Source organism: Scyliorhinus canicula, chromosome 7 (genome assembly GCF_902713615.1).
Source record: "Scyliorhinus canicula chromosome 7, sScyCan1.1, whole genome shotgun sequence".
NCBI classification, from domain to species: Eukaryota; Metazoa; Chordata; class Chondrichthyes; order Carcharhiniformes; family Scyliorhinidae; genus Scyliorhinus; species Scyliorhinus canicula.
This window is the reverse complement of record NC_052152.1, coordinates 117,575,862-117,603,561: the sequence shown is the minus strand read 5'-3', so window position 1 is coordinate 117,603,561 and position 27,700 is coordinate 117,575,862. Positions and strand designations below refer to the sequence as shown.

The window sequence follows — 27,700 nt, the reverse complement described above, 5'->3', positions numbered from 1 at the left end:
GCACCGAGGACTCCTCCCCCTCCTGCATCACTTGGTAGATTGCCGAGATCCTCCCCTCACTGACTCACGTCCCCGAAAGCACCCTATCCTGACCCCCCCCCCCCCCCCCCCCCCCCCCCCTCTGGCGGCAACAGTGGAAACTCTGCCGCCTAACAAACACCCTGATCTGCATATACCTGAAGGTATTCCCTCGGGGTGACCCCACCTCCCCTCCAACTCCTCTAAGGTCGCAAACTTCACATCGAGGAAGAGGTCCCCCATCCGCCTGATACCCGCCCTGTACCAGCTCAAAAACCCTCGTCCATCCTCCCTGGTACAAACCGGTGGTTCCCCTGTATCGGGGACCAAACTGAAGCCTTCACCTCCCCCCCTATGCCGCCTCCACTGCCCCCAGATTTTGAGGGTAGCCGCCACCACCGGGCTCGTAGAATATCTTGCTGGGGGGAGCGGCAACGGTGCCGTCAGCAGCGCCTCTAGGCTCGTTCCCACACAGGACACCGCCTCCATCCTCTTCCTAGCCGCCACCTCCTCCTCCATCACCCACCTATGTATCATTGCCACGTTCGCAGCCCAGTAGTACCCGCACAGGTTGGGCAGCGCCAACCCCCCCACTTCCCTACCCCGCTCCAGGAATACCCTCCTCACCCTCGGGGTCTTCTGCGCCCACACAAACCCCGTAATACTCCTGCTGACCCTCCTGAGAAAAGCCTTCAGGATCATGATGGGTAGACACTGGCAGAGGAACAGAAACCACAGCTCCTGGCTATCTGGACCCCCAGGTATCTGAAGCTCCTCTCTGCCTTGTGGTGGGAAAAAGGAAAACTCAGAAACAATCAGTCATGAATAAGAGCAAGTTAGTTTATTTCTTAACTCTGCAGAGGACACCTTCCTCTTTCTACAGGAGAGAGAGGAAAGCGCGCCGAGCGCCTCAACCTTCAGTCTTTATACATTCAAAAGATACAAATAAATCTCCATTCCATATAAGGAGTTGTTTTTCTCCTAGCTTTACAATCTCGACCTTCAGACAGCTGAGATATCAGTTTTTCTCTCTCTCTAACCTTGCACGCACGCACACACACACACACACACACACACACACACACACACAAACGCCTGCAGCTTTAGTTAATCACACTATTAAGCAGTTATTCAATATTAAGTATTAAAATTGTCCATTACAGCCCTTTTCAGCGGAACTCCCCTATCTCTCTCTCATGGTCCCCCGAATGCACCACAAACAGCTCACTCTTCCCCACGTTGAGCTTATACCCGGAGAAGTCCCCAAACTCTCCAAGAATCCTCATCACCTCTGGCATCCCCCTCACCGGGTCTGCCACGTACAACAATAAATCGTCCGCGTACAACGACAGCCGATGCTCCCCCCCCCCCCCCCCCCGCACTATCCCCCTCCAGTTCCTCTACCCCCACAGCGCCATGGCCAGGGGTCCGATCGCCAACGCAAACAGCAGGGAAGACAGGGGGCACCCCTGTCTCGTCCCTCAGTACAGCCGAAAGATCTCCGACCTCCTCCCATTCGTAACCACACTCGCCATCGGGGCATCATACAACAGCCTCACCCACCTAATAAATACCTCACCAAAACCGAACCTCTTCAAAACCTCCCAAAGATATCCCCACTCCACTCTGTCAAAGACCTTCTCCGCATCCATCAACGCCACTATCTCTGCCTCCCCGTCCACCGCCAGCATAATTATAACATTGAGAAGCCTCCACACATTGTCATTCAGCTGCCTCCCCTTCACAAAACCCGTTTGATCCTCGTGTATTACCTGCGGCACCACGTCCTCCACTCGCCTGGCCAATATCTTGGCCAGAAGTTTCGTATCCACATTGAGGAGCGAAATCGGCCTATATGATCCACACTGAAGGGGGTCCTTATCCCGCTTCCGAATCAGTGAAATCAACGCCCTGGACATCGTCGGGGGCAAAGCCCCCCCCTCCCTCGCCTTATTCAAGGTCCTCACTCGCAGCGGGCCCAGCAGGTCTGAAAATATCTTCTAAAATTCAACCCATCAGGTCCCACTGCCTTCCCTGACTGCATGCTCCCGATCGCCTTAACCAGCTCCTCCAGCTCGACTGGCGCCCTCCACCTGCTCCTCCTCCACCCTCGGGAACTCCAGCTTGCCCAAAAAGCGGTCCATTCCTCACTCCTCTACTGGGGCACTGACCAGTATAACTCCTCATAGATGGTCCTGAACACTCCATTAATGCCCCTCGCACTCCCCACCAGACTCCCTCCTCCATCCCTAACTCCCCCTATCTCCCCCGCCGCCTCCCGCTTCCGGAGTTGGTGCACCAACATCCGACTCGCCTTCTCTCCGTATTCGTATACCGCCCCTTGCGCCCCCCTCCACTGCGCCTCCACTTTCCTGGTGGTCAAAATATCAAACTCCGCTTGGAGACTACGACGCTTCCTCAATAGCCCTTCCGGGCCCTCCGCGTACCTCCTATCCACCCTCACCATTTCTTCCACCAACCTCTCCCTCTCCCTTTTCTCGCCCCTCTCCCTATGCGCCCTGATGGAAATCAGCTCCCCCCTAACCACCGCCTTCAGCACCTCCCAGACCACCCCCGCCTGCACCTCCCCATTATCATTAGTTTCTAAATACTCCTCGATGCACCTCCAGACCCGCCCGCATACCTCCTCGTCCGACAGCAGCCCTACCTCCAACCTCACATCGGGCGTTGGTCCCTCTCGTCCCCCAGCTCCAGATCCACCTAATGCGGGGCGAGATCTGAGATGGCTATCGCCAAATATTCCGCACCTTCCACCCTCGGAATCAACGCCCTGCTGAAGACAAAAAAGTCAATCCGGGAATAAGCCTTGTGGACGTGGGAGAAGAACGAAAATTCCCTGGCCCCCGGCCTCATAAACCTCCAAGGATCCACACCTCCCACCTGGTCCATGAACCCCCTCAGCACTGTGGCCGCGCCGGCCTCTTACCCATCCTGGACCTGGAACGATCCAGAGCTGGGTCCAGCATTGTATTGAAATCTCCTCCCATTATCAAACCCCTGGTCTCAAGGTCTGGAATCCGGCCCAGCATGCGTCGCAAAAAAGCCCGCATCGTCCCAGTTTCGGGCGTACACATTAACCAGCACCACCCGCTCCCCCTGGAGCCTACCGCTTACAATCACATATCTGCCACAACTGTCCGCCACCACACTCGACGCCACAAACGACATTCTCTTCCCCACCAAAATTGGCACCTCCCGGTTCTTCGTATCCAACCCCGAATGGAACACTTACCGAACCCACCCCTTTCTCAACCTCACCCTAAGGTGCGTCTCCTGGAGCATAGCCACATCCGCCCTCAGCCCCTTCAGATGTGCGACCACCCGGGCCCGCTTGACCGGCCCATTTAGCCCCCTTACATTCCATGTGACCAGCCGAATCGGGGGCTATTCACCCGCCCTCCCCGCCGGTCGGCCCGTTGCCCACAGTGGCAGATCCCCCCCCCCCCCCCAGTGTAACACTACCACTCTTCCTCCCGGCCGGCACAGTCCACTCCCGTTCCGACTCTAGCGTGGGAAAAAGCTTGCGCCATCGGCTTTAACCCCGCCCCTCGACCCAAAATGCGGGAAGGGTAGGCCTGCGCCACAACGGGCCCACAAAACATCCCACAAGCTTCCCCACAAGAAGAAAAAAAAACCCCAGAAACCAACACAAAAGAACAAGGGAGAACAGAACCTCCAAACACTGTACATCAGTCCCCAATCCCCCCTCAATCCTCAGTCCGAGTCCAGCTTCTCTGCCTGGACAAAGGCCCAGGCCTCTTCCGGGGAGTCAAAGTAATACTGGCGGTCCTTATAAGTGACCCAAAGGCGCGCCGGCTGCAACAGGCCAAACTTCGCCACCTCCGCACTCCAGTCCTGGTAAATTCGGACCTCTGCATTCTCCCACCTGCTGCTCCGCTCCTTCTTGGCCCACCTAAGCACACATTCTCGGTCGACGAACCGGTGAAACTGCACCAGCACCGCCCTTGGCGGCTCGTTAGGCTCCAATGTCCCTTGGAAGGACCCCGCTCCCATTAGCGAGTTCAGCATCGTGACCATGTAGACCCCCAAGTCCGATCCCTCCAGCCCCTCCGGGAGGCCCAGGATCCGCAAATTCTTCCGCCGCGAGTGGTTCTCCATTTCCTCCAGCCTCGCCTGCCATTTCTTGTGGTGCGCCTCCACCTTCACCGCCAGGCCTAGGATTTCGTTCTCATTCTCCGTGGCCTTTTGCCGGACCTCGCGGATCTCTGCCCCCTGGGCCGTCTAGGTCGCCATGAGCTTGTCAAGTGAGGCCTTTAGCGGTTCCAGCAGCTCAGCTTTCAGCTCCCTGAAACAGCGATGGAGCAGCTCCTGCTGCTCCTGCACCCACTGCTGCCGGTTCCCCTCCTGCCACCATCTTGGTTCTTCCTCCCTCACACCTTTCTCTACTCCAGAGCCGATTTTTTTAACCGCCCCGCTCCTGGTCCAGTCCATCCACCAGCAGAAAAACGTTGCTGATGTCTTCCCAAACCGGGGAAAGTCCGTCCAGCGCCGTTACGGGCCCTAAAAAGGGCCCAAAAGTCCGAAAATAGCGGGAGCTGGCAAACATGTGGCTTAGCTCCGCATCGCCGCAACCAGAAGTCTCCATCTCTTGCTTTATTAAATGTCCTCACCAGCAGTGGGCTCAATATCTCGTAAAACTTCTTATAGAATTCCACCGGGTAGCCGTCAGGCCCTGGGGCCTTGCCCGACTGCATGCCCTCCAGCCCCTTGATTATTTCCTCAATCTCAATTGAGGCCCCTAGCCCTTCCACCAGATCCTCATCTACCCTCGAAAATCTTAACTGATCCAAAATTTGCCTCATCCCCTCCACCCCAGTCGGGGGTTCCGACTCATATAATTTACTGTAGAAGTCCTTCAACACCTCTTTCACCCCCGCTGGGTCCAGGACAGTATTCCCGCCCCTACTCTTTACTTTACCTATCTCCGTGGCCGCCTCCCTTTTCCTGACTTGGTGCGCCAACATTCTGGTTGCCTTTTCCCCATACTCATAAATCGCCCCCCTTGCCTTCCTGAACCGTTCCACCGCTTTCCCTGTAGTCAACAGCCCACACTCCACCTGTAACCTCTGCCGCTCCATCAGTTGCCCCGCCTCCGGGGCCTCCCAAGTATCTCCTGTCCACCTGGAGTATCTCCTCCACTAACCTATCCCTCTCGGCCCATTCCACCTTTTCTCTGTGGGCCCGTATCGAGATTAATTCCCCTCTGACCACTGCCTTCAATGCTTCCCAAACCATCGCTGCGGAGACCTCCCCCGTATCATTTGTTTCCAGGTAGTTCTGGATGGACTTGTTAACCTGCCCACTTCTGGACACTGACCCTCCAGAAAGATATATTGTCCTTAGCTGTGGTACGGAACAGATTCAATCGAATAATACAGGGCTTGTAAAGTCACTTGACCCTGCCCATTGTCAATCCTAGTTCCTGAAGTGTTCTGACCCCTGAACTCACATGGGCTTTGTTTGCAGCTTAAGTGATTGAATTTCAAAAAGTGAAGACTCTTGATTGGATTTAACACTGCTTCTGATTTATTAGGCAGGAAGCGATAGAACATAGAACAGTACAGCACAGAACAGGCCCTTCGGCCCTCGATGTTGTGCCGAGCAATGACCACCCCACTCAAGCCCAACGTATCTACCCTATACCAGTAACCCCCCCAATTAACCTTACTTTGACACTAAGGGCAATTTAGCATGGCCAATCCACCTAACCCGCACATCTTTGAACTGTGGGAGGAAACCGGAGCACCCGGAGGAAACCCATGCACACACGGGGAGGACATGCAGACTCCGCACAGACAGTGACCCAGCCGGGAATCGAACCTGGGACCCTGGAGCTGTGAAGCATTTATGCTAACCACCATGCTACCGTGCTGCCCTGATGTTGAAGATTGAATAATGAAAGCAAAATAATGTGATACAAAATGTTTAATTGTACAAGGGAATTCTTAGCAAGTTAAAATCCTTTGAGATGTCACTATTCAAAACCACAGTTGGAAAGAATGGACGTCACCAGCAGAATGTCAATAAAATAAGGGGAACATTGAATCTCATTGACTCACAATGACGAAGGACCGCCAGCAGAGGGTGCTAAAGTTCGCAGTTCTGTATGAACCAGTTAGCCTGAAGTTATGAGGAAAGAATTTTGTTGTTGTTTCACTTCCTAATGGCGCACAAGGCAGAATTTCATCTGTTTCCGACAGTTTTTTTTCCTGAAGCTGGCCGCTCATCTGTTGCCAGAGGCAGATAACCTGAAGGGTGCCGCTCCACATCAAGCATGGCTAACCAGGAATCTCTCCCACTCTTACCGCCAGCCATCGGCATGTTTGAAGGGTTTTTCAGGTTGATACTCAACCTGTTTGACTGGGTTAGGGACACATCTTCCTTGGGCATCAAGCCCTGAGATAGGACTCAAACTCCGAGCTTCTGGTTCAGAGGCAAGGACACTACCCACTGCACCGTGAGATCTCCCTCGGGAAGAATGTGCTTGTGTTTATATGCTGTGGCCTTGGGATATTTCAGGTATTGAACTACTTTTAAAGTAATTGTGAGGTTGAGAAACACAACAGGCAACTTGCACACAGCAAGGTCCCATAAACATCATCGGTATAAGTGACAAGATAATCTGGGTTAGTAGTGTTGGTTGAGGAGCAAGTATTAGCCAGGATCCTGGGGAGAATCTGCTTGCTCCTTTTGGAGTGCATTGCGATCTTTTGCTTTAATTTCAATCAGCAAACCTGGCAGCACTCTCAGCACTAGATCATAGAATCTCTACAATGTGGGAGGCCACTCGGCCCACCGAGTCTGCACCGACCCTCAGAAAGCCCACCCTATTCAGGCCCCCGCCCTATCCCCATGAGCCCAGCTAACTTTTGAATACTAAGGGACAATTTAGCATGGCCAATGCGCCTAACCTGCACATCTTTGGGAGGAAACCGGAGCACCTGGAGGAAATCCACACAGGCGAGGGTGCAAGCACCACTCAGTCACCCAAGGCTGGAATCAAACCCGGGTCCCTGATGCTGTGAGGCAGCAGTGCTAACCACTGTGCCGCCGTGCCGCCCCACTGCCTGGACTTTGTGCTCAAGCCTCTGGTGCTGAGGCTCAAACTCACAAGCTTCTGACTTGGAGGTCACCGAGTCACGGATGAAGCTATACTTGTAAGTAACCAGTCAATGTGATCTGTCTCCTGCTGCTCACAGCTTTGATGTTTTTTTTTCTCCTTCCTATATCACTTCTGTGTTGACCATAGTAAACAGTTCAAAAGTATTATTCCTTAGATATTCAATGCTGAGAGACAATTGCCTGAATAATCCTTTCTGTGATTCTGCAGGTCATCTTCGTGGGGTTTACCAGTTTAACTGAAGATGCCGATTCTGTTGAGAAGCAGGTATGGTAACTTCAGAGTGTATGAAAATAAGAACTTATTCACTGTGACTAAAATTGTGTAGTGTTGTCAGTCTCGTCAACAAGCAAAACTCCCTTTGCTGTTTTTTGTTTTCTGTTGAGTGTCATCTCCATTGAGGCAATGTTCGTCATTGTCATTTCATGATTTGAGCTCCTCGAACTATGTTTGAATATTCTGTCCCGGGCGTAGATTTGTAAAAGCAAATTACTGTAGATGCTGGAATTTGAAACAGAAACTGAAAATATTAGACAATTTCAGCAGGTCTGACAGCATCTGTGGAGAGAGAGAAAGGAGCTAACCGATTTGTGTTTGGAAAAGCGAGCAAAAATTAGAAAAAATTAGAAAATTAATCATTTCAAATTTCTACTTAAGGCCTACTTAATGGACAAGAAGACAGTCCAGGTACATTGAATAATTACAATTATTGCTGGCTGTACTTTAAATAAAGTTAACGTTGGAGTTTTCTTGGACATTCTAACGTCCATAGAATCCCTACAGTGCAGAAGGCCCATTAAGTGCACCGACCCTCTGGCAAGAGCACCCTAACTAGGCCCACACCTCTACCCTATTAATTCATGATTATTGCTATTCTGTTGTAACGGTTATAGAGTCATAAAGCACAGAAAAGAGTGTACCGGCCCATCATGTCTGCGCCGGTCAGAAACAATCACCTCAGTATTTTAAGATCATTTTCCAGCACTTGTGCCTTGTATCCCTTGTTAGCAAGTGCACGTCTTGATACTTCTTAAATGTTATGAGGGTCTCTGCCTCCACCACCCTTTCAAGCAGCGACATCTAAACTCCCTCCAAAAAGTTTTGCCTCACAGCCCCTCTAATCCTGCCCCTTATCTTAAATCTATGCCCCCTGGTTATTGATCCCTCCACAAGGGGAAAGGTTTCTTCCTGCCTACTCTATCTATGACCCTCATAATTTTATACAGTATTTCAATCTTGTACCCCCTCAGTCTACTTTGCTTCAAGGAAAACAATCCAAGTCTATCCAATCTCTCTTCGTAAAACTCTCCAGCTCAGGCAATACCCTGGTAAATCTCCTCTGCGTCCTTTCCAGTGCTATTACATCCCTCCTAAAATGTGGATTCCAGAACTTCGCACTGTACTCAAGCTGTGGCCTAACCAACAGTTTATACAGTTCCAGCATAACCTCCCTGCTCTTAAACTCTATGCCTCAGCTGATAAAGGCAAGTATACCATATGCCTTCTTAAACATTGTATCCACCTGCTGTGCTACCTTAAGAGACTGGTGTACATGCACACCAATGTCCCTCTGATCCTCAGTGCTTCCCATGGTCCTGCCATTTATCATGTATTCCCTCGCTTTATTTGTCCTGTCCAAGTGCATCACCTCACACTTATTTCCCCTTCCTCTAGGCATATCTTTTTCTTTATTTGGCACATTGCCTTTTTCGTTATTTCTTTTATCATTTACTGTCTTCTGCCTTTCATCCAGTTAGAGACTTTTCCTTTTGTTCTGTCCTTGTCCATCTCCTTTTTCCTGCCTCTGTATTTGTTTAAAAGCTGTTCATCTCCATATTTGGTGGAAATTTGCTAATGCTCTTCGGGAGGGTTTAAACTAATTCAGCAGGGGTTTGGGAACCAGAATTGTAGCTCCAGTATACAGGAGGTTGAGAGTAGTGAGGTCATGAGTAAGGTTTCAAAGTTGCAGGAGTGTACCGGCAGGAAGGAAGGTGGTTTAAAGTGTGTCTACTTTAATGCCAGGAGCATCCAGAATAAAGTAGGTGAACTTGCAGCATGGGTTGATACCTGGGACTTCGATGTTGTGGCCATTTCGGAGGCATGGATAGAGCAGGGACAGGAATGGTTGTTGCAGGTTCCGGGGTTTTGATATTTCAGTAAGCTCAGGTAAGGGGGGGGGGAGGGGGGGGGGGGGGGTGACATTGTTTGTCAAGGACCGTATTACAGTGGCAGAAAGGACGTTTGATGAAGACTCGTCTACTGAGGTAGTATGCGCTGAGGTTAGAAACAGGAAAGGAGAGGTCACCCTGTTGGGAGTTTTCTACAGGCCTCCGAAACGTTCCAGAGATGTAGAGGAAAGGATTGCAAAGATTATTCTGGATAGGAGCGAAAGTAACAGGCTAGTTGTTACAGGGGACTTTAACTTTCCAAATTTGACTGGAAGCGCTGTAGATTGAGTACTTCCGACGGGTCTGTTTTTGTCCAATGTGTGCAGGAGGGTTTCCTGGCACAGCATGTAGATAGGCCAGCAAGAGGCGAGGCCAGATTGGATTTGGTATTGGGTAATGAACCAGGACAGGTGCTAGATTTGGCGATAGTGACCACAATTCAGTTACGTTTACTTTAGCGATGGAAAGGGATAGGTATAAACTACAGGACAAGAGTTATAGCTGGGGGAAAGGCAATTATGATGCGATGAGGCAAGACTTAGGATGCATAGGATCGGGAAGAAAACTGCAGAGAATGGGCACAATTAAAATGTGGAGCTCGTTCAAGGAACAGCTACTGCATGTCCTTGATAAATATGTATCTGTCAGGCAAGGAGGAAGTGGTCGAGCGAGGGAACTGTGGTTTACTAAAGTAGTTGAATCACTTGCCAAGAGGAAGAAGGAGGCTTATGTAAAGATGAGACCTGAAGGTTCAGTTAGGGCGCTCGAGATGTCTCGAGTTAGCTATGAAGGACCTAAAGAGAGAGCTAAGAAGAGCCAGGAGGAGACATGAGAAGTCTTTGGCAGGTAGGATCAAGGATAATCCTAAAGCTTTCTATAGGTATGTCAGGAATAAAAGAATGACTAGGGTAAGAGTAGGGCCAGTCAAGGACAGTAGTGGGAGTTTGTGCGTGGAGTCTGAGGAGATAGGTGAGGTACTAAATGAATATTTTTCATCAGTATTCACGCAGGAAAAAGATAATGTTGTCGACGAGAATACTGAGATACAGGCTACTAGACTAGAAGGGCTTGAGGTTCATAAGGAGGAGGTGTTAGCAATTCTGGAAAGTGTGAAAATAGATTAGTCCCCTGGGCCAGATGGGATTTATCCTAGGATTCTCTGGGAAGCTAGGGAGGAGATTGCTGAGCCTTTGGCTTTGATCTTTAAGTCATCATTGTTTACAGGAATAATGCCAGAAGACTTGAGGGTAGCAAATGTTGTCCCCTTGTTCAAGAAGGGGAGTAGAGACAACCCTGGTAACTATAGACCAGTGAGCCTTACGTCTGTTGTGGGCAAAGTCTTGGAAAGGTTTATAAGAGATAGGATTTATAATCATCTGGAAAGGAATAATTTGATTAGGGATAGTCAACACAGTTTTGTGAAGGGTAGGTCATGCCTCACAAACCTTATTGAATTCTTTGAGAAGGTGACCAAACAGGTGGACGAGGGTAAAGCAGTTGACGTGGTGTATATGGATTTCAGTAAAGCAGTTGATAAGGTGCCCCACGGTAGACTATTGCAGAAAATACAGAGGCATGGGATTCAGAGTGATTTAGCAGTTTGGATCAGAAATTGGCTCGCTGTAAGAAGTGGTGGTTGATGGGAAATGTTCAGCCTGGAGTTCAGTTACTAGTGGTGTGCCACGAGGATCTGTTTTGGGGCTATTGCTGTTTGTCATTTTTATAAATGACCTGGAGGAGGGCGTAGAAGGATGGGTGAGTAAATTTGCAGATGACACTAAAGTTGGTGGAGTTGTGGACAGTGCGGAAGGAGGTTACAGAGGGACATAGATAAGCTGCAGAGCTGGGCTGAGGGGTGGCAAATGGAGTTTAATGTAGAAAAGTGTGAGGTGATTCATTTTGGAAGGAGTAACAGGAAGACAGAGTACTGGGCTAATGGTAAGATTCTTGGTAGTGTGGATGAGCAGAGAGATCTCGGTGTCCATGTACATAGATCCCTGAAAGTAGCCAGCCAGGTTGATAGGGTTGTTAAGGCGTACGGTGTGTTAGCATTTATTGGTAGAGGTATTGCGTTTCGGAACCATGAGGTCATGTTGCAGCTGTACAAAACTCTGGTGCGGCCGCATTTTAGTATTGCGTGCTGGTCGCCGCATTATAGGAAGAACATGGAAGCATTGGAAAGGGTGCAGAGGAGATTTACCAGGATGTTGCCTGTTATGGAGGGAAGATCTTAGGAGGAAAGGCTGAGGGACTTGAGGCTGTTTTTGTTAGAGAGAAGAAGGTTAAGAGGTGACTTAATTGAGGCATACAAGATGATCGGAGGATTAGATAGAGTGGACAGTGAGAGCCTTTTACCTCGGATGGTGATGGCTAGCATGAGGGGACATAGCTTTAAATTGAGGGGAGATAGATATAGGACAGATGTCAGAGGTAGGTTCTTTATTCAGAGAGTAGTAAGGGCGTGGAATGCCCTGCCTGCAACAGTAGTGGACTCGCCAACATTAAGGGCATTTAAATGGTCATTGGATAAACATCTGGATGATAAGGGAATAGTGTAGATGGGCTTTTGAGTGGTTTCACAGGTCGGCGCAACGTCGAGGGCTGAAGGGCCTGTACTGCGCTGTAATGTTCTATGTTATGTAACATATTCCAGTTCCGATTGAACGTTCTCGACCTGAAGCGTTCAGTCTGTTTCTCTCTCTCTCTCCGCCGATGCTGCCTGATCTGCTGACTATTTCAGATCTCTGTTTTTATTTCAAATTTAAATATCCGAGCATTTTGCTTTTGTTTATTTTCATTATACATTGTTCCTGGTAGCAAAATTCCCGGTTGCTTGCAGGCTAAATCCTTGACTGGGAATGAAGAAGGGCGATGGTTGTAAATAAAAATGACCAGTGGAACATCCTTTGATGGATCAGTGGCGTGCAGCAAGCAAAAGATAACAGATTAGAATTGAAAACAAAACACCAGTCATGCCGAGCAGATGGGCAACTTTGAGAGGGCAAATTAAATAACCACTGAAATGCCACTTTAAAAAAATATTTTTTCAGTTGCATTGCTGGCAAGGCCAGCATTTATTGCCGATCCCTAATTGTCCTTGAGTTGAGTGACTTGTTCATGCATTTCAGAGGTCGATTAAGGGTCAACCACATTGCTGTGGATCTGAAGAAACATCTGTGCCAGACCAGGTGGATGGTGGATCCCAAAGGGCATGAGTGAACCAGATGGGTTTTTATAACAGTCAATGGTGGTTTCATTTTTTTCCATTTTCATTACACCAATGCCATTCTTGTTCAACAGTGCTACCCTCCACCTTTACCCTGCTTCCTATTTATACCAAGAGTGAACATACTTGTGGGTAGATGTCAGAGATACAGCAATATTGGAATTGTCTTGGAGCTCACCATCTGACGTGTTTTCCCAGCATTCTGATTCTGTCCTGATATCAAAACATGAAGATGATCCTTTGATGACATTTTATGCCGTTCACTTGGAAGAATCTCAACTTGATCATTTACAATATTAGCTTTTTCTTTTTGTGTTCAGTTTCAAAAATTCCCTGTGTACCCTGACTGCTGGGATATTACTGTGCTGTACAGTTCAAGTGCTCAATTCTAAAATGTTGGATCTTGGTAGATTACCTGCTCCCGAAATTAATCATGGTGGTTGTCATATTTGGAGCTCTAGATATCAGTTATTTGTGCAGTTCAGAACATGAAATATTGTTGACAGAGAGACCTGTTCTGAAGCCTGTTGTGTTAGTCTTAAGAGTTCTAGAGTCATATAGAACATAAACAGGCCCTTCTGCCCAACATGTTTATGCCAACCGTCAAATACCAACACCAATCTATCCTAATTTCACTTACCAGCACATGGTCCGTAGCCCACTATGCCTCGGCGATTTAAGTGCTCATCCAGATGCTTCATAAATGTTGTGAGAGTACCTGCCTCCACAACCCTATCAGGCAGTGCATTCGATATTTTCACCACCCTCTGAGTGAAAAAGTGTTTCCTCAGGTCCCCCTCTAACCACCTACTCCTCAGTTTAAACCCATGCCACCCAGACCCTGACACCCCTACCGTGGGGAATAGATTTTTCCAATCTATGTCTCTCATAATTTTGTACATCTCAATCTGTGAAGCTCACATCTCAAAGCCTGTGAAGCTATACATTTACAGTATTACGTATTCTTCTGTTTGATCTGATGAGTGCAGGACAAAAAACTTTGGTAGCACTTCATAAAAAAATTTAGAGACCCAATTTTTTTCCAATTAAGGGGCAATTTAGAGTGGCTAATCCACCTTCCCTGCACATCTTTAGGGAGAATGTGCAAACTCCACACGGACAGTGATCCAGAGCCGGGATCGAACCTGGGACCCTGGCGCTGTGAGGCAGCAGTGCTAACCACTGTGCCACCATGCTGCCCCTAAAACTTTGGTAGCATGTCTCCCTTTTCAGCTTTAGATTTGTCCAGTTGTTTGAACTGGAATCTTTTTGCTCTTGCGTTGTTGCAGGAAATAACCAGGTATCAGCAGCTGCCTTGAGCCATTAAATGCTGGCAATAGATTTTATAAGGTCAAGCTCTTGTGGCCACCTCCGATGACTGATGTCTTTCTCATACCCAAGATTTCTGCCCCAGGAACAGATGGACTGTAACGTCAACTGGGAGCTGTTCAAAATTGTGCGACTAGTGCAAAAGTGGATTGGAGGTAGACACGTCCTTCACTAAAGCATGAGAGACGTTCAGACAGTGCAGTGAAAAGCTGTGCCCTTGTGTTTGGGTGGATGCATTAAACAAATGAACTTCTATATTTGTGAGTCTGTTGTGAAAGGTTTTTGCATTTAATTATAACAGCTGCTGTCAGGACAGAGGATCGGTTTTTAGAAGCAAGGTTTTGTGAGATTGTTGATTGACCGAAGTAGAAACCTATTATAGCCTAAAATAGCAAAGAATGTTACCAAATGTTGCAATGGAAGTTGATTTTGCATGTTCCAAAATCAAGATTGATTAATTTGACTTGGGTTTCTTCAATGCCAGAATACACATTCCACCCTCTTCCCTTGCTCGAACACCACAAGTTGTGGCGGATGCCTTCCATAGAATCTCCACGGCACAGAAGGAGGTCATTCTGCGCATCAAGTCTGCACCGACCTTCTGAAAGAGCCCGTATCTAGGCCACTCCCCTTCTTTATTCCTGTAACCCCACCCAACCTGCACATTTTTGGACACCCAAGGACCAAGTTAGAATGGCCAATCCACCTAATCTGCACATCTTTGGGCTGTAGGAGGAAACCGTAACACCCAGAGGAAACCCACGCAGACACGGAGAGAAAAGCAAATTACTGCGGATGCTGGAATCTGAAACGAAAGAGAAAATGCTGGAAAATCTCAGCAGGTCTGGCAGCATCTGTAGGGAGAGAAAAGAGCAAATGTTTCGAGTCTGATGACTCTTTGTCAAAGCTGACATGGGGAGAACCATGCAGACTCCACACAGAGGTCAGAATTGAACCCCTGTCCCTGGCGCTGTGAGGCAGCAGTGGTACCCCACTGGACCTTTAATAGTGATGCTACATAACCATGTGAATCTTCCCACCAGTCTGATGCTGTTGACATCACAGGAGTTGACTAAAGATTGGTCTATTGATCATTCTTCTAATCGGGATAAAGTATTATTTCTGTTCCATTATTCAGAACTATAAAACTAATTTCCAGAGTGTGTGCTTGTCCCTGAAGGAATATTACTCTGTGAATTCCATGTGTTCCCTTCATTTTATCTTCATTCACAAACCTGATGGGAGTAAGCAGTCAGCTTCTTGGTAGCACCTTCATATTTGAAATGGATTTGAGTTTGATGCTGTCTCGCAGGCTTATTCTGTTGCACCAGGTCATCCAGAGCTGACATTTGTGCTGTAAGCTGTGAACCTAGTGAGTACACTATCTAGGATAAGGGGGGGTTTCAGTGTTCGGCATCTACAGAACTGGTGTTTTACACCTAATCATAGTTTTACATCTGCCACCCTGTGTGTCAGAAATGGCATCGTCATAAATGTGTACAGATTCCTTCTTCATGCCACACAGTGTGACATTTCCTGCATTATACCAGTAGGTACACTTTGAAAGTACTTTATTGTCTATAAAATGCCTTGGGCCATCTTTCAGTTTTAAAAGTGCTGTTAAAATAATGTCTTTCTTACTAACTGCAAGAAGCAGAAGGTGATCTTGGTTGATGAATGTAATAAAAGGACATGTTCAAACCAGGAGAAGACAGTGACCGGATCTCTACCGCCCACCACCAGTAGCGGGGTCCACTTTGTGGCGGAGAATCAAGAAATTGGGATAGCTCTGTGCCCATGCATCAGTGAGGGGGGGGGGGGGGGGGGGGGGAGAGAGGAATGTGTAAATGTGAGTCTTAATGACCCATTTGCATCCATCTAGCGGTCCCGGCATGCTATTCTCCGGCCCTCCATGAATCACGAGGGTGGGGATTACTACCAGACTTGAGCCTGATGTGGTGATCCTCAGTAGGCAAAGGAGGTAACCCCTGAAGGGAATTTCCCCCAAAGTCCACCTGAGGGCCACCCCACTCCCCACAATGCACCAGCTGCCCATTCCTCCTCGACCAGACTCTCCCTGAAATCCCCAAAAGGGGAGAGCCCCCCTACAGAGACCCCCTAACTAAAGGGACCCCCACAGAGACCCCCTAACAAAGGGACTCTCACAGAGACCCCCTAACAAAGGGACCATCATAAAGACTCCCTATCTGAAGCACCAACTCTTTCCCCCCATCCCAGAGACCCCCTAACTAAAGGAATCCTCCATAGAGACCCCAGACTGAACCCCCCCCCCCCTCCCCCCTCACAGAAAAGACCCTTGTCTGGTCTGGAAACTAGAGGCAGGAGCAGTAACAAGAATTACAGCTGTAACACTTACCTGGAAGCTGTGTCCATTCCTGGAAGAAGAACAGTTGTGACCTGTGTTTAAACCCCTCCGATCCATTAGCTGCAAGCCATTCATTCATTTTTAGTCCTGGCTGTGATTGACAGCTTCAACAAAATAGCTGCAAACTTGATTCATTCATCCTTCATGGATGAGTAACTCTCCTGAAACTCCAATGTTTACAAACATTAACCACATCAAAGAGCGGTAAATGCATTGCAATCATACACTTCAGTGATTGGAATGCACTTAGTGATTGGGATGTGACGGAGAGTCTCACCCAATGCCTCAGCAACAATAATTTCCTTAATCAGTTAGAATACCAGCAGTGGACGGTGGAGCCATTAAACTCATTCAACCCAAGTGTTGGCCACTTAGGGCTTATGTTGAGAGGAATACGTTGGATGTTAATTGCCTATTGTCAAGGGCTGCTGATCGGGTTTCTCCAGAAGATGATGCTTTTCAATTATGATCTTCTAAGGCAAATGAATCCAGTTTTCTGATTTATTGAGGCAAAATCTGCTGTATTCAGAAGCCAAAGCATGCAGAGGGATGTTTATTGCCTCTGATCTAGTGTTCCGCTTTCTTTATAGCCCTGCTCACACCACCGTAGTCCTCTAGCCTATACTCTGCTTTTGAGCATTATTAACCTATGATGGTAAACTGCAGGGTCCCAAAGAAATAGTGGGCGGGATTAAACGAAATGGGATCAAAGTCCCATAGTGAGCACATTTAGTTGCGTGTTTTCTGGCGCTCGCAGCACTGAGAAACACAACGCTACAAAACGGCACCCCGGTTAGATAAGGGGCCTCAGCAGGGAACGCCCAGCCGAGGCCGCACATAGCCCTGTTCTGTGCACTGAGAGCGCCGCTCCCCGAAACTCCTCAATGTAGCGAGAGAAAGGAATGCCATTTTTAAATGCCGCCCTGTAAACCTCCCCCCAAAAGCCCTAACGCACTATGGGCTAATGCTGTCTCACTTTAATATGCAGATTTGTCTAAATTCACATCACAACATCTAGCGAGATCGCAAGGTGTTGCGAGCTGAGTAGATCTGAGGATTGGGGTCTCCCGCTTTAATCGGCCCTGCTGCGCCATGGTGCGCTGCGTTTCGGGCTCAGCGTGGCCATTCGATTGCACCCAATGTTTCTTATATTTTTCGGATATAGGTGCTGGGAGGGGAGAGAATTGTGGTGTGTGGAGTTGTCCACAATACCTCTCGAGGGTTTGTATGTGCACTATTAACATGGTGAGTAAAAGTCATGAAGGATGTATTGAGGATCTGCCAAGTGGACAGTCTCGCTTGTCATACTTGAGAGTGTGCTTTTCATTTTGATTGTCCTGACCTACTTAAAACCCATATCAGATGGCGTGACTCACCATGAACACTTTGATTCCTTGCACAGGGCCTGGCTGCTATAGACCCAGAGCTTCCTGGTTTGCTGAATTCGCTACAGCTCTACAACTTAAAGAACACTGAAATTGCACTTTTAACAGATTTGAAGAAACATGCCAGGACAAAAGAGAACGCTAATAGTCAGGTAATAATACTACCACACCTAATGGGGAGAAACTGAGACGTCACTTATCTGCTGTACAGTTAAATATAATGCTGTGTCTTAGGACAGTACACAAGCTACTCTATCTATTTTATAGTAAGAAGTCTTACAACACCAGGTTAAAGTCCAACAGGTTTGTTTCAAACACGAGCTTTCGGAGCACGGCTCCTTCTTCAGGTGAATGGAAAGGCTTGTTCCAGAAATGTTTATATAGACAGTCAGAGATGCCCCGGAATGCGAGCACCTGCAGGCAATCAAATCATCAAAGATGCAGAGAGAGAGGTAACTCCAGGTTAAAGAGGTGTGAATTGTCCCAAGCCAGTTCAGTCGGTAGGCCTCTGCAAGTCCAGGCTTGTTGGTGGGGGCCGAATGTAATGCGACATGAATCCCAGATCCCGGTTGAGTCCGCATTCATGCGTGCGGAACTTAGCTATAAGTTTTTGCTCAGCAATTTTGCGTTGTCGCGTCTCCTGAAGGCCTCCTTGTAGAATGCTGACCCGGAGATCAGAGGCTGAATGTCCTTGACTGCTGAAGTGTTCCCCAACTGGAAGGGAACAGTCCTGCCTGTTGATAGTCGCACGATGCCCGTTTATTCGTTGTCGCAGTGTCTGCATGGTCTCGCCAATGTACCACGCTTCGGGACATCCTTTCCTGCAGCGTATGAGGTAGACTACATTGGTCGAGTCGCACGAGTATGTGCCGCGTACCTGGTGGGTGGTGTTTCCACGTGTAATGGTGGTGTCCATGTCGATGATCTGGCATGTCTTGCAGAGATTACCCTGGCAGGGTTTTGTGGTGTTGTGGTTGCTGTTCTGAAGGCTGGGTAATTTGCTGCAAACAATGGTTTGTTTGAGGTTGCGCGGTTGTTTGAAGGCCAGTAGTGGGGGTGTGGGGATGACCTTGGCAAGATGTCCATCCTCGCTGATGATGTGTTGGAGGCTGCGAAGAAGATGTCGTAGTTTCTCCGCCCCAGGAAAGTACTGGACGACGAAGGGTACTCTGTCAGTGGTGTCCCGTGTTTGTCTTCTGAGGAGGTCGGTGCGGTTTTTTGCTGTGGCGCGGTGGAACTGTCGATCAATGAGACGAGCGCCATATCCCGTTCGTACGAGGGCATCTTTCAGCATCTGTAGGTGTCTGTTGCGCTCCTCCTCGTCTGAGCAGATCCTGTGTATACGGAGGGCTTGTCCATAGGGGATGGCTTCTTTAATGTGTTTCGGGTGAAAGCTGGAGAAGTGGAGCATCGTGAGATTATCTGTGGGCTTGCGGTAAAGCGAGGTGCTGAGGTGACCGTCCTTGATGGAGACGAGTGTGTCCAAGAATGGAACTGAATTTGGAGAATAGTCCATGGTGAGTTTGATGGTGGGATGGAACTTATTGATGTCATCGTGTAGTCGTTTCAGTGATGTCTCGCCGTGGGTCCAAAGGAAAAAAATGTCATCGATGTATCTGGTGTATAGCATCGGTTGAAAGTCCTGTGTGGTGAGGAAGTCCTGTTCAAACTTGTGCATGAAGATGTTGGCATATTGAGGTGCAAATTTGGTCCCCATGGCTGTTCCGTGCGTCTGGATGAAGAATTTGTTGTCGAAGGTGAAGACGTTGTGGTCTAGAATGAAACGGATGAGTTGCAGAATTGCGTCTGGAGATTGGCAGTTGTCGGTGTTGAGGACTGAGGCTGTTGCAGCAATGCCGTCGTCATGGGGGATGCTGGTGTAGAGTGCCGAGACATCCATTGTGACGAGGAATGTTCCTGGTTCAACTGGTCCATGGGTGCTGAGTTTCTGTAGGAAGTCCGTCGTGTCGCGACAGAAGCTGGGTGTACCTTGTACGATGGGTTTCAAGATGCCCTCGATGTGGCCAGAGAGGTTCTCACACAGGGTCCCATTGCCTGAAACGATAGGACGGCCTGGTGTGTTGGCCTTGTGTATTTTCGGGAGGCAGTAGAGATCTCCAATGCGGGGATTACGTGGGATGAGAGCACGTAGGGTGTTCTGAAGGTCTGGATCTAAGGTCTTGATCAGTCTGCTGAGTTGGCGGATGTGTTCCTTGGTTGGATCTGCGGGTAACTGCCTGTAGTGTTCCTGGTTGTCGAGTTGTCGGTATACTTCTTTGCAGTAGTCTGTTCTGTTCAGTATGACGGTGGCCCCTCCTTTGTCTGCTGGTTTGATGACTCCCTCCTTTGTCTGCTGGTTTGATGACTAGCATAAACGGGCATCGTGCGACTATCAACAGGCAGGACTGTTCCCTTCCAGTTGGGGAACACTTCAGCAGTCAAGGACATTCAGCCTCTGATCTCCGGGTCAGCATTCTACAAGGAGGCCTTCAGGAGACGCGACAACGCAAAATTGCTGAGCAAAAACTTATAGCTAAGTTCCGCACGCATGAATGCGGACTCAACCGGGATCTGGGATTCATGTCGCATTACATTCGGCCCCCACCAACAAGCCTGGACTTGCAGAGGCCTACCGACTGAACTGGCTTGGGACAATTCACACCTCTTTAACCTGGAGTTACCTCTCTCTCTGCATCTTTGATGATTTGATTGCCTGCAGGTGCTCGCATTCCGGGGCATCTCTGACTGTGTCTATATAAACATTTCTGGAACAAGCCTTTCCATTCACCTGAAGAAGGAGCCGTGCTCCGAAAGCTCGTGTTTGAAACAAACCTGTTGGACTTTAACCTGGTGTTGTAAGACTTCTTACTGTGCTCACCCCAGTCCAACGCCGGCATCTCCACATCATATCTATTTTATGGTACAGAGTGAAATGCATCCTAATAATTGCAGTTTCAGAACCACTCCAATTAAGCTCATCGTAAGTCGTGCATTAGGATGCTCACTAAGCATCAGGGTATTAGCTTCAATTATTTCCCATTTCATGATTTTGAATGTGATGAAATTTGTAGTTACACCATCTGCCATGGAGCCTTATGTAAGCACATGGATAACAAAGCAATTAACTTGCACCGTCAACAGGAAACTGTCAAGACTTGCTGCAATGAAGTGGTACATTTTTTAGGAGTTTACTCTTTATGTTCTACTTATTACATCCTATTTCTGAATCCATTTCACGAAGAACCTGATTAAGTTGCCTCAAAAATACAACTTGGTTCTGGTGGTTCTTCCTGCAAGAGTTCTGCATATGCAATCATTATTTTTGTTCTGTACCGGCCATGTGGTAATGTATTGCAATTCAAACTTTACTTTGAAGACAACCTTTACCCTCTTGCCCCCTCTCCATTTGTGAAAGTCCCCATTCACCTCTCCTTCCATAAGGAGTTGAGGCTTGGGTGAGATCAGAGAGTTATGCCCATTATAATTAGAATGCACACTGCCCTTGGAAAGTTGACATTTAGCTTATTTATTAATGCTCAATTGACCTTATTGGGAATTGAAAGATTCTGGGCCCTTCAAAACTTTATTCAAATACTTCAAATTGATTATTTGATGTTCAACAGCAACATAGAATCAAATATGCTTTGCATATCTTGAGAGGGAAGGATTCTTTACATATAAAGAAGTGTATAGTGCCAGTCATCGTTCCGTTGGCAGCATCTTCAGCCTGAGTTGAAATGTTTTGGGTTCAAGTCCTGAGCCAGAAAAGTCTAGGTTGACACTGCTATGCAGTGCTGAGGGAACGCTGCACTGTGCTGTCCTTCAGATGACATGTTAACCTCAGGCTTTGTCTTCTCTGTAAGGTGGAAGTAAAATATTCCATGATGCTATTTTGAAGAAGAGCAGGGGATTTTTCTCCCCTGTCCTGCCCATTTTTATCCCATGGCCAACATCAGGAACACCGATCATCAGGCCATAATCACATTGCTGTTTGCAGGGGCTTGCTGTGTGCATATTGCCTGTTGTGTTTCCAATGTTACACTAGTGGTTATGCTTCAAAATGCTCTTCATTGACTAAAGTTCTCTGGGCTGTCATGTGGTTGTGAAAGACACTATTAATACAAATCTATCTTTTAACAAGAACTTCATCAATCTTCATGCACTCTAACCAGAGTGGGCAATCTTTGTCCGGAATGTGGATTTTTTTTTTGCTTTATTCTTTCGTGGGATGTGGCCGTCACTGGCAAGGTAATATTTATTGCCCATCCCGAAGTGCCTTGCAAACAAGAGTCTTGCTCGGCCATTTTAGAGGACAGTTATAGTTAGCCACGTTATTGTGGATCTACTGTGGATCACATGTAGGCCAGACTAGTATGGACAGCAGATTTCCTTCCATAAAGACATAGGTGAATCAAATGGGTTTTTGACCACCATTATTGAGATAAGCTTTCAATTCCAGATTTATTAATTGAACTTGGATTCCACCAGCAGTTGTGATTGGATTTGAACCCACGACCCCAGAGTGTTTGCCTGGGCTTCTGGATTACTAGTCAAGTAAAATTACCACAACACCACCGTCTCTTCCTGTTGTCATGGAGAAAATGGCAAGATTCCTGGCTAAATGATTAAGTTCTCAGATGACATCAAGGTTGATGGAGTGACAGATAGTGTTGAGGATTGTCAGAAAATACAGCAGGACATAGATAGGTTGGAGACTTGGGCAGAGAAATGGCAAATGGAGTTTAATCCGGACAAAGGTAATGCATTTTGGTAGGTCTAACTTAGAGGGGAAATGTACCATAAATGATAAAACTCTTAGCAATATAAAAAGTCAGAGAGATCTGGACGTGCAGGTCCACAGATCTTCGAAAGTGGCAACACAAGTGGCAAGGTAGTCAAGAATGCATACGGAATGCTTGCCTTCATTGGACGGGGCATTGAGTATTAAAACTGGCAAGTCATGCTACAGCTGTGACTAGTGGTGTTCCGCAGGTACTAGTGCTGGGACCGTTGCTGTTCGTAGTATATATAAATGATTTTGGAGGAAAATGTAACTGATCTGATTAGTAAGTTTGCGGACGACACAAAGGTTGGTGGAATTGCGGATAGCGATGAGGGCTGTCAGAGGATCCAGCAGGATTTAGATCTTTTGGAGACTTGGGTGGAGAGATGGCAGATGGAGTTTAATCCAGACAAATGTGAGGTAATGCATTTTGGAAGGTCTAATACAGGTAGGGAATATACAGTGAATGGTAGAGCCCTCAAGAGTATTGACAATCGGAGAGATCTAGGTGTACAGATCCACAGGTCACAGAAAGTGGCAACACAGGTGGAAAAGGTAGTCAAGAAGGCATACGGCATGATTGCCTTCATTGGCCGGGGCATTGAGTATAAAAATTGGCAAGCCATGTTGCAGCTGTATAGAACCTTAGTTAGGCCACACTTGGATTATCGTGTTCAATTCTGGTCACCGCACTACCAGAAGGATGTGGAGGCTTTAGAGAGGGTTCAGAAGAGATTTACCAGGATGTTGCCTGGTATGGAGGGCATTAGCTATGAGGAGAGGTTGAATAAACTCGGTTTGTTTTCACTGGAACGTCGAAGGTTGCGGGGCGACTTGATAGAGGTTTACAAAATTATGAGGGGCGTAGACAGAGTGGATAGTCAAAGGCTTTTTCCCAGGGTGGAGGGGTCAATTACTAGGGGGCATAGCTTTAAGGTGCGAGGGGCAAGGTTTAAGAGGAGATGTATGAGGCAAGATTTTTTTACATGGAGGGTAGTGGGTGCCTGGAACTCGCTGCCAGAGGAGGTGGTGGAAGCAGGGGCGATAGTAACGTTTAAGGGGCATCTTGACAAATACATGAATAGGATGGGAATAGAGGGATACGGACCCCGGAAGTGCAGAAGATTTTAGTTTGACGGGCAGCATGGTCAGCGCAGGCTTGGAGGGCCGAAGGGCCTGTTCCTGTGCTGTACTTTTCTTTGTTCCTTGTATAGAACCTTGGGAAGGCTGCACTTGAAATATTGCGCACAATTCTGGTTGCCACACTACCAGAAGAATGTGGAGGCTTTGGAGAGGGTGCAGAGGAGGTTTAGAACATAGAACATAGAACAGTACAGCACAGAACAGGCCCTTCGGCCCTCGATGTTGTGCCGAGCAATGATCACCCTACTTAAACCCACGTAACCAGGATGTTGCCTGGTCTGGAGGGTGTTAGCTATGTGGAGAGGCTGAATAGAATCGGACTGTTTTCATTAGAAAGACCGAGGTTGAGGGGTTACCTGATAGACGTCTACAAGATTATGAGGGGCATGGATGGAGTGGTTGGGCAGGCTCTCTTTCCCAGGGTGGAGGGGTCAGTCACCGGGGCGCATAGATTTAAGGTCCATGGGATAAAGTTTAGAGCAGGTGTGCGAGGCAGGTTTTTTTACACAGGGTGGTGAGTGCCTGGAACGTGTTGCCAGGGGAGGTCGTGGAAGCAGATACATTAACGGTGTTCAAAAAGCATCTTGACAAACACATGGATAGGATGGGTATAGAGCAGGGGTGGGCAAACTTTTCCGTGCAAGGGCCACATTCAGAAATTCACAATTTTAAAGGGCCGCATAGTATATTAAGTAAAATAATTAATATTTAAAATAGCCAAAATAAAAGGTTTTTAAAGAAAAAAAAGCAATTAATTTTTATTAATTAATATTTTAAAGTAGAAACTTTGCATGAAACACATTTATTTGAAAAACAAAGTAACTCAGTTTAAAGAAAAAAAAGCAATTAATTTTTATTAATGAATATTTTAAAGTAGAAACTTCACATGAAACACATGTTGTGCTGAGCAATGATCACCCTACTCAAGTCAACGTATCCACCCTATACCAGTAACCCAACAGCCCCCCCCCCCCCCCCCCCCCCCCCCCCCCCCCGATTAACCTTATTAAAAAACAAAAAAAAACAAAAAGAATTAAAAAAAAAAAAAATTTTTTTTTTTAATGACTTGATCTTGGTGGGCCGCATAAAGACCATGTGGCCCGCGGGCCGTAGTTTGCCCACCCCTGGTATAGAGGGATACGGCACAAGAAAGTGCTGAGGGTTTTGGCAAAGAGTGGTATCATGACTAGTACAGGCTTGGAGGGCCGAAGGGCCTGTTCCTGTGCTGTTTGTTCTTTGACTAAACGTGGAAATTCTGTCATCAGACCCCCGGTCAGAGTTTCTTTCCTGGAATGTGAACCAGATCCTGGTTATGAAAGAGCTCCTCTTAGATTAGCTGATATTTGTGCCTTACACTTTTAAGCTTTGTTATTCTGCTTGATTTACACAGGGTTGTTGCTGTTAGTTGTTTCAGATTTTGAACTAAGATTTCTGAATTAGCCTTTCAGACTCGGGAACTGATCTGCAGTTAGGCTGGTTAGCTGCTGGAGATGTGTCAAGGATGCTAGTAAAACCAAGAGGGTAACTCTCAGTTAAATTCCATGACACCAAGCACTAACCACATTGCTTAAGGAAAGCAAATTGAGATCAAATTGAGGTACACAAGATGATAAACGGTGTGGATAATGTAGGCATGGAAATAGATGCTTTCTCTTGTGGGGCATTCTAGAACGAGAGGTCATGGTCTTTGGATAAGAAGTAGCAGATTTAAAAAGAGTTGAGAAACTACTTCTCCCAAAGGGTTGTGAATCTGTGGAATTCGCTACCCCAGAGTGCGATGGATGCTGGAACCGTGAGTACATTTAAGGATGAGTTGGACAGATTTTGAATTGTTAATGGGTTGAAGGATTATGGAGGACGGGCAGTATGGTGGAGTTAAGGCCAGGATGAGATCGGCCATGATCGATTGGTGGAGCAGACGTGATGGGCCAAATAGCCTAATTTTGGTCCTGTATCTTTTAAACTTATAAAGCCTCACTCCCAAGTATCCAACAGCAAATACAAAAATACTGTTTTCAGCTTCCTTCTGATGTAAAAAGGGCCCAGGCAGTGAGGTGGGGACGACGACAGAAGGCTTCCACTCTCCCAACCATGGCGACACAGTGAGTAGCACTGCTGCACCACAGCTCAATTCCAGCTTTGGTGACTGTGGAGTTTGTACTTTCTCCCGTGTCTGTGTAGGTTTACTCTGGGTGCTCCAGTTTCCTCCCACAGTCCAAAGATGCACAAGTTACGTGGATTGACCATGATAAACTGTCCCTTAGTGTCCAACGGTCGGATGTGGTTATGGGGATAGAGTGGGCCGAGGTGGGGAGCTCTTTCGGAGGGTCAGTGCAGACACGATGGGCCTCCTTCTGCACTGTAGGGATTCTATGAACCAAGGAAGGGAATGCCTTGACTGGAATCATGGTTCAAAAAAGTTTTCCAGCGGGACTTTGCTTCCATTTCAGATCAAGATTCCTTATTTTCAGCGTCACCTTGGAGTTTTCAAGTGTATTCTTTGTTCTGGTGATGACATCAGGATCATTGGCTCTAGACTTACCTGTTTTTCCTGGCAGATCAGGAATTCAACTTACTTACTTAATAATCTTTATTATAGTCACAAGTAGGCTTATATTAACACTGCAATGAAGTTACTGTGAAAAGCTCCTTGTTGGCACATTCGGGTACACAGAGGGAGGATCCAGAATTGCCAGTTCACCTTACAGCATGTCTTTTGGGACATGTGGGAGGAAACCGGAGCACCCGGAAGAAACCCACGCAGACACTGGGAGAACGTGCAGACTCCACACAGAGAGTGACCCAAGCCGGGAATCGAACCTGGGACCCTGGAGCTGTGAAGTAACAGTGCTACCGTGCCGCCCTGGGAATCCTGTGGAGTAAATGGCTCGACTCACCATTGAGTCACCATGTAGACTGTAGTGGTTCAAAGAGAAACCCCCTCAGGACAACAGGGATGGGTAATAAATGTGGCCTTGCCGATGTTAGGGTCGTCACAGTGCCACGTCTGATAAGATAAAATAAATGAATATAGCTTAGTGATGTAGCTTGGAGAGACCTTTTCTACAGAAGACCAATTGAGTACTGAATATTGTTAACTTATTTAGGAACATGTTTTAAGAGCGATTTTCAGCCTTGTGTGTGCTGCTGTTTTAATATTAACGATCAGTATTGCATGAAAAAGACGATTCTTTATTTCTGTTGTCCTGATGAATATCTCTTAGAAGCATTATTATGTCTAAAAACATTTGTTTTTACCTGTTTGCAGTGTTCCCTGTCCTCAGTGGTCTGTGTGATGAGACACCCACCAGCATTCCTAAAGTACAGTGACAACTCTGTATTGTCTATGCTTGGCAAATACACAAGAGCAATTCAGTTTACTCTGGATGGGCAATTAGCACCAAACCATCAAACTGACACATACCACACGGAGGAGGATGACACTAATCAGTCAGTATCTTCCATCGAGGATGACTTTGTGACTGCTTTTGAACACTTGGAAGAAGAAGAAACTGTCACTGCACATGGGGCCACAGGTAAATATGGACTCCACCATTAGCTTGATTGGAAAAGATAATTAAACACCCATTAGAATAGTTGAGCTGCGCCATTCTTGCTGAGTGCAGGAGCTGAACATGATTCATTGAGCTCAGTCATTGTTAGGCAGTGGGCCAATCCACCTATCTCTAAATCTCACAGAGTCTAATGCTAATTGTTGTAGTGTGCTGATCATGGTGCAAAATTAGAAACCCAGAATTAGTGTGTTCAACACCCAGCACTGGGAAGGTGAGAAATTGAAATCTCTCTCTATCATGATGTGGAGATTCTGGCGTTGGACAGCGGTGTGTACAGTAAGAAGTCCCACAACACCAGGTGAAAGTCCAAAAGGTTTGTTTTGAATCATTAGCTTTCAGAGCGCAGCTCCTTCATCAGGTGAAAGACGTATGCTCCGAAAGCTAGTGATTCGAAACAAACCTGTTGGACTTTAACCTGGTGTTGTAAGGCTTCTTACTCTCTCGATCATGCTCTCTCTTCCCTACTCCCTTTCTCACTTTCGCACTCCCTCTCTTTCATGCTCCCTTTCGTGCTCTCTCTCCTTT

General features: G+C 47.3%; 1 protein-coding gene across 5 annotated transcripts in view; it reads left to right on the top strand.

The window, feature by feature from the left end:
* Positions 1-27,700, top strand: part of akap11 (A kinase (PRKA) anchor protein 11) — a 114,376-nt gene that overhangs the window by 36,135 nt on the left and 50,541 nt on the right. For all 5 annotated transcript variants that reach the window (XM_038802764.1, XM_038802767.1, XM_038802766.1 and 2 more), the window contains exons 4-6: positions 7,391-7,447; positions 17,692-17,826; positions 26,869-27,136. In XM_038802764.1, coding sequence (XP_038658692.1) covers positions 7,391-7,447; positions 17,692-17,826; positions 26,869-27,136 — 460 coding nt within the window. The remainder of the gene's footprint in view (positions 1-7,390; positions 7,448-17,691; positions 17,827-26,868; positions 27,137-27,700) is intronic.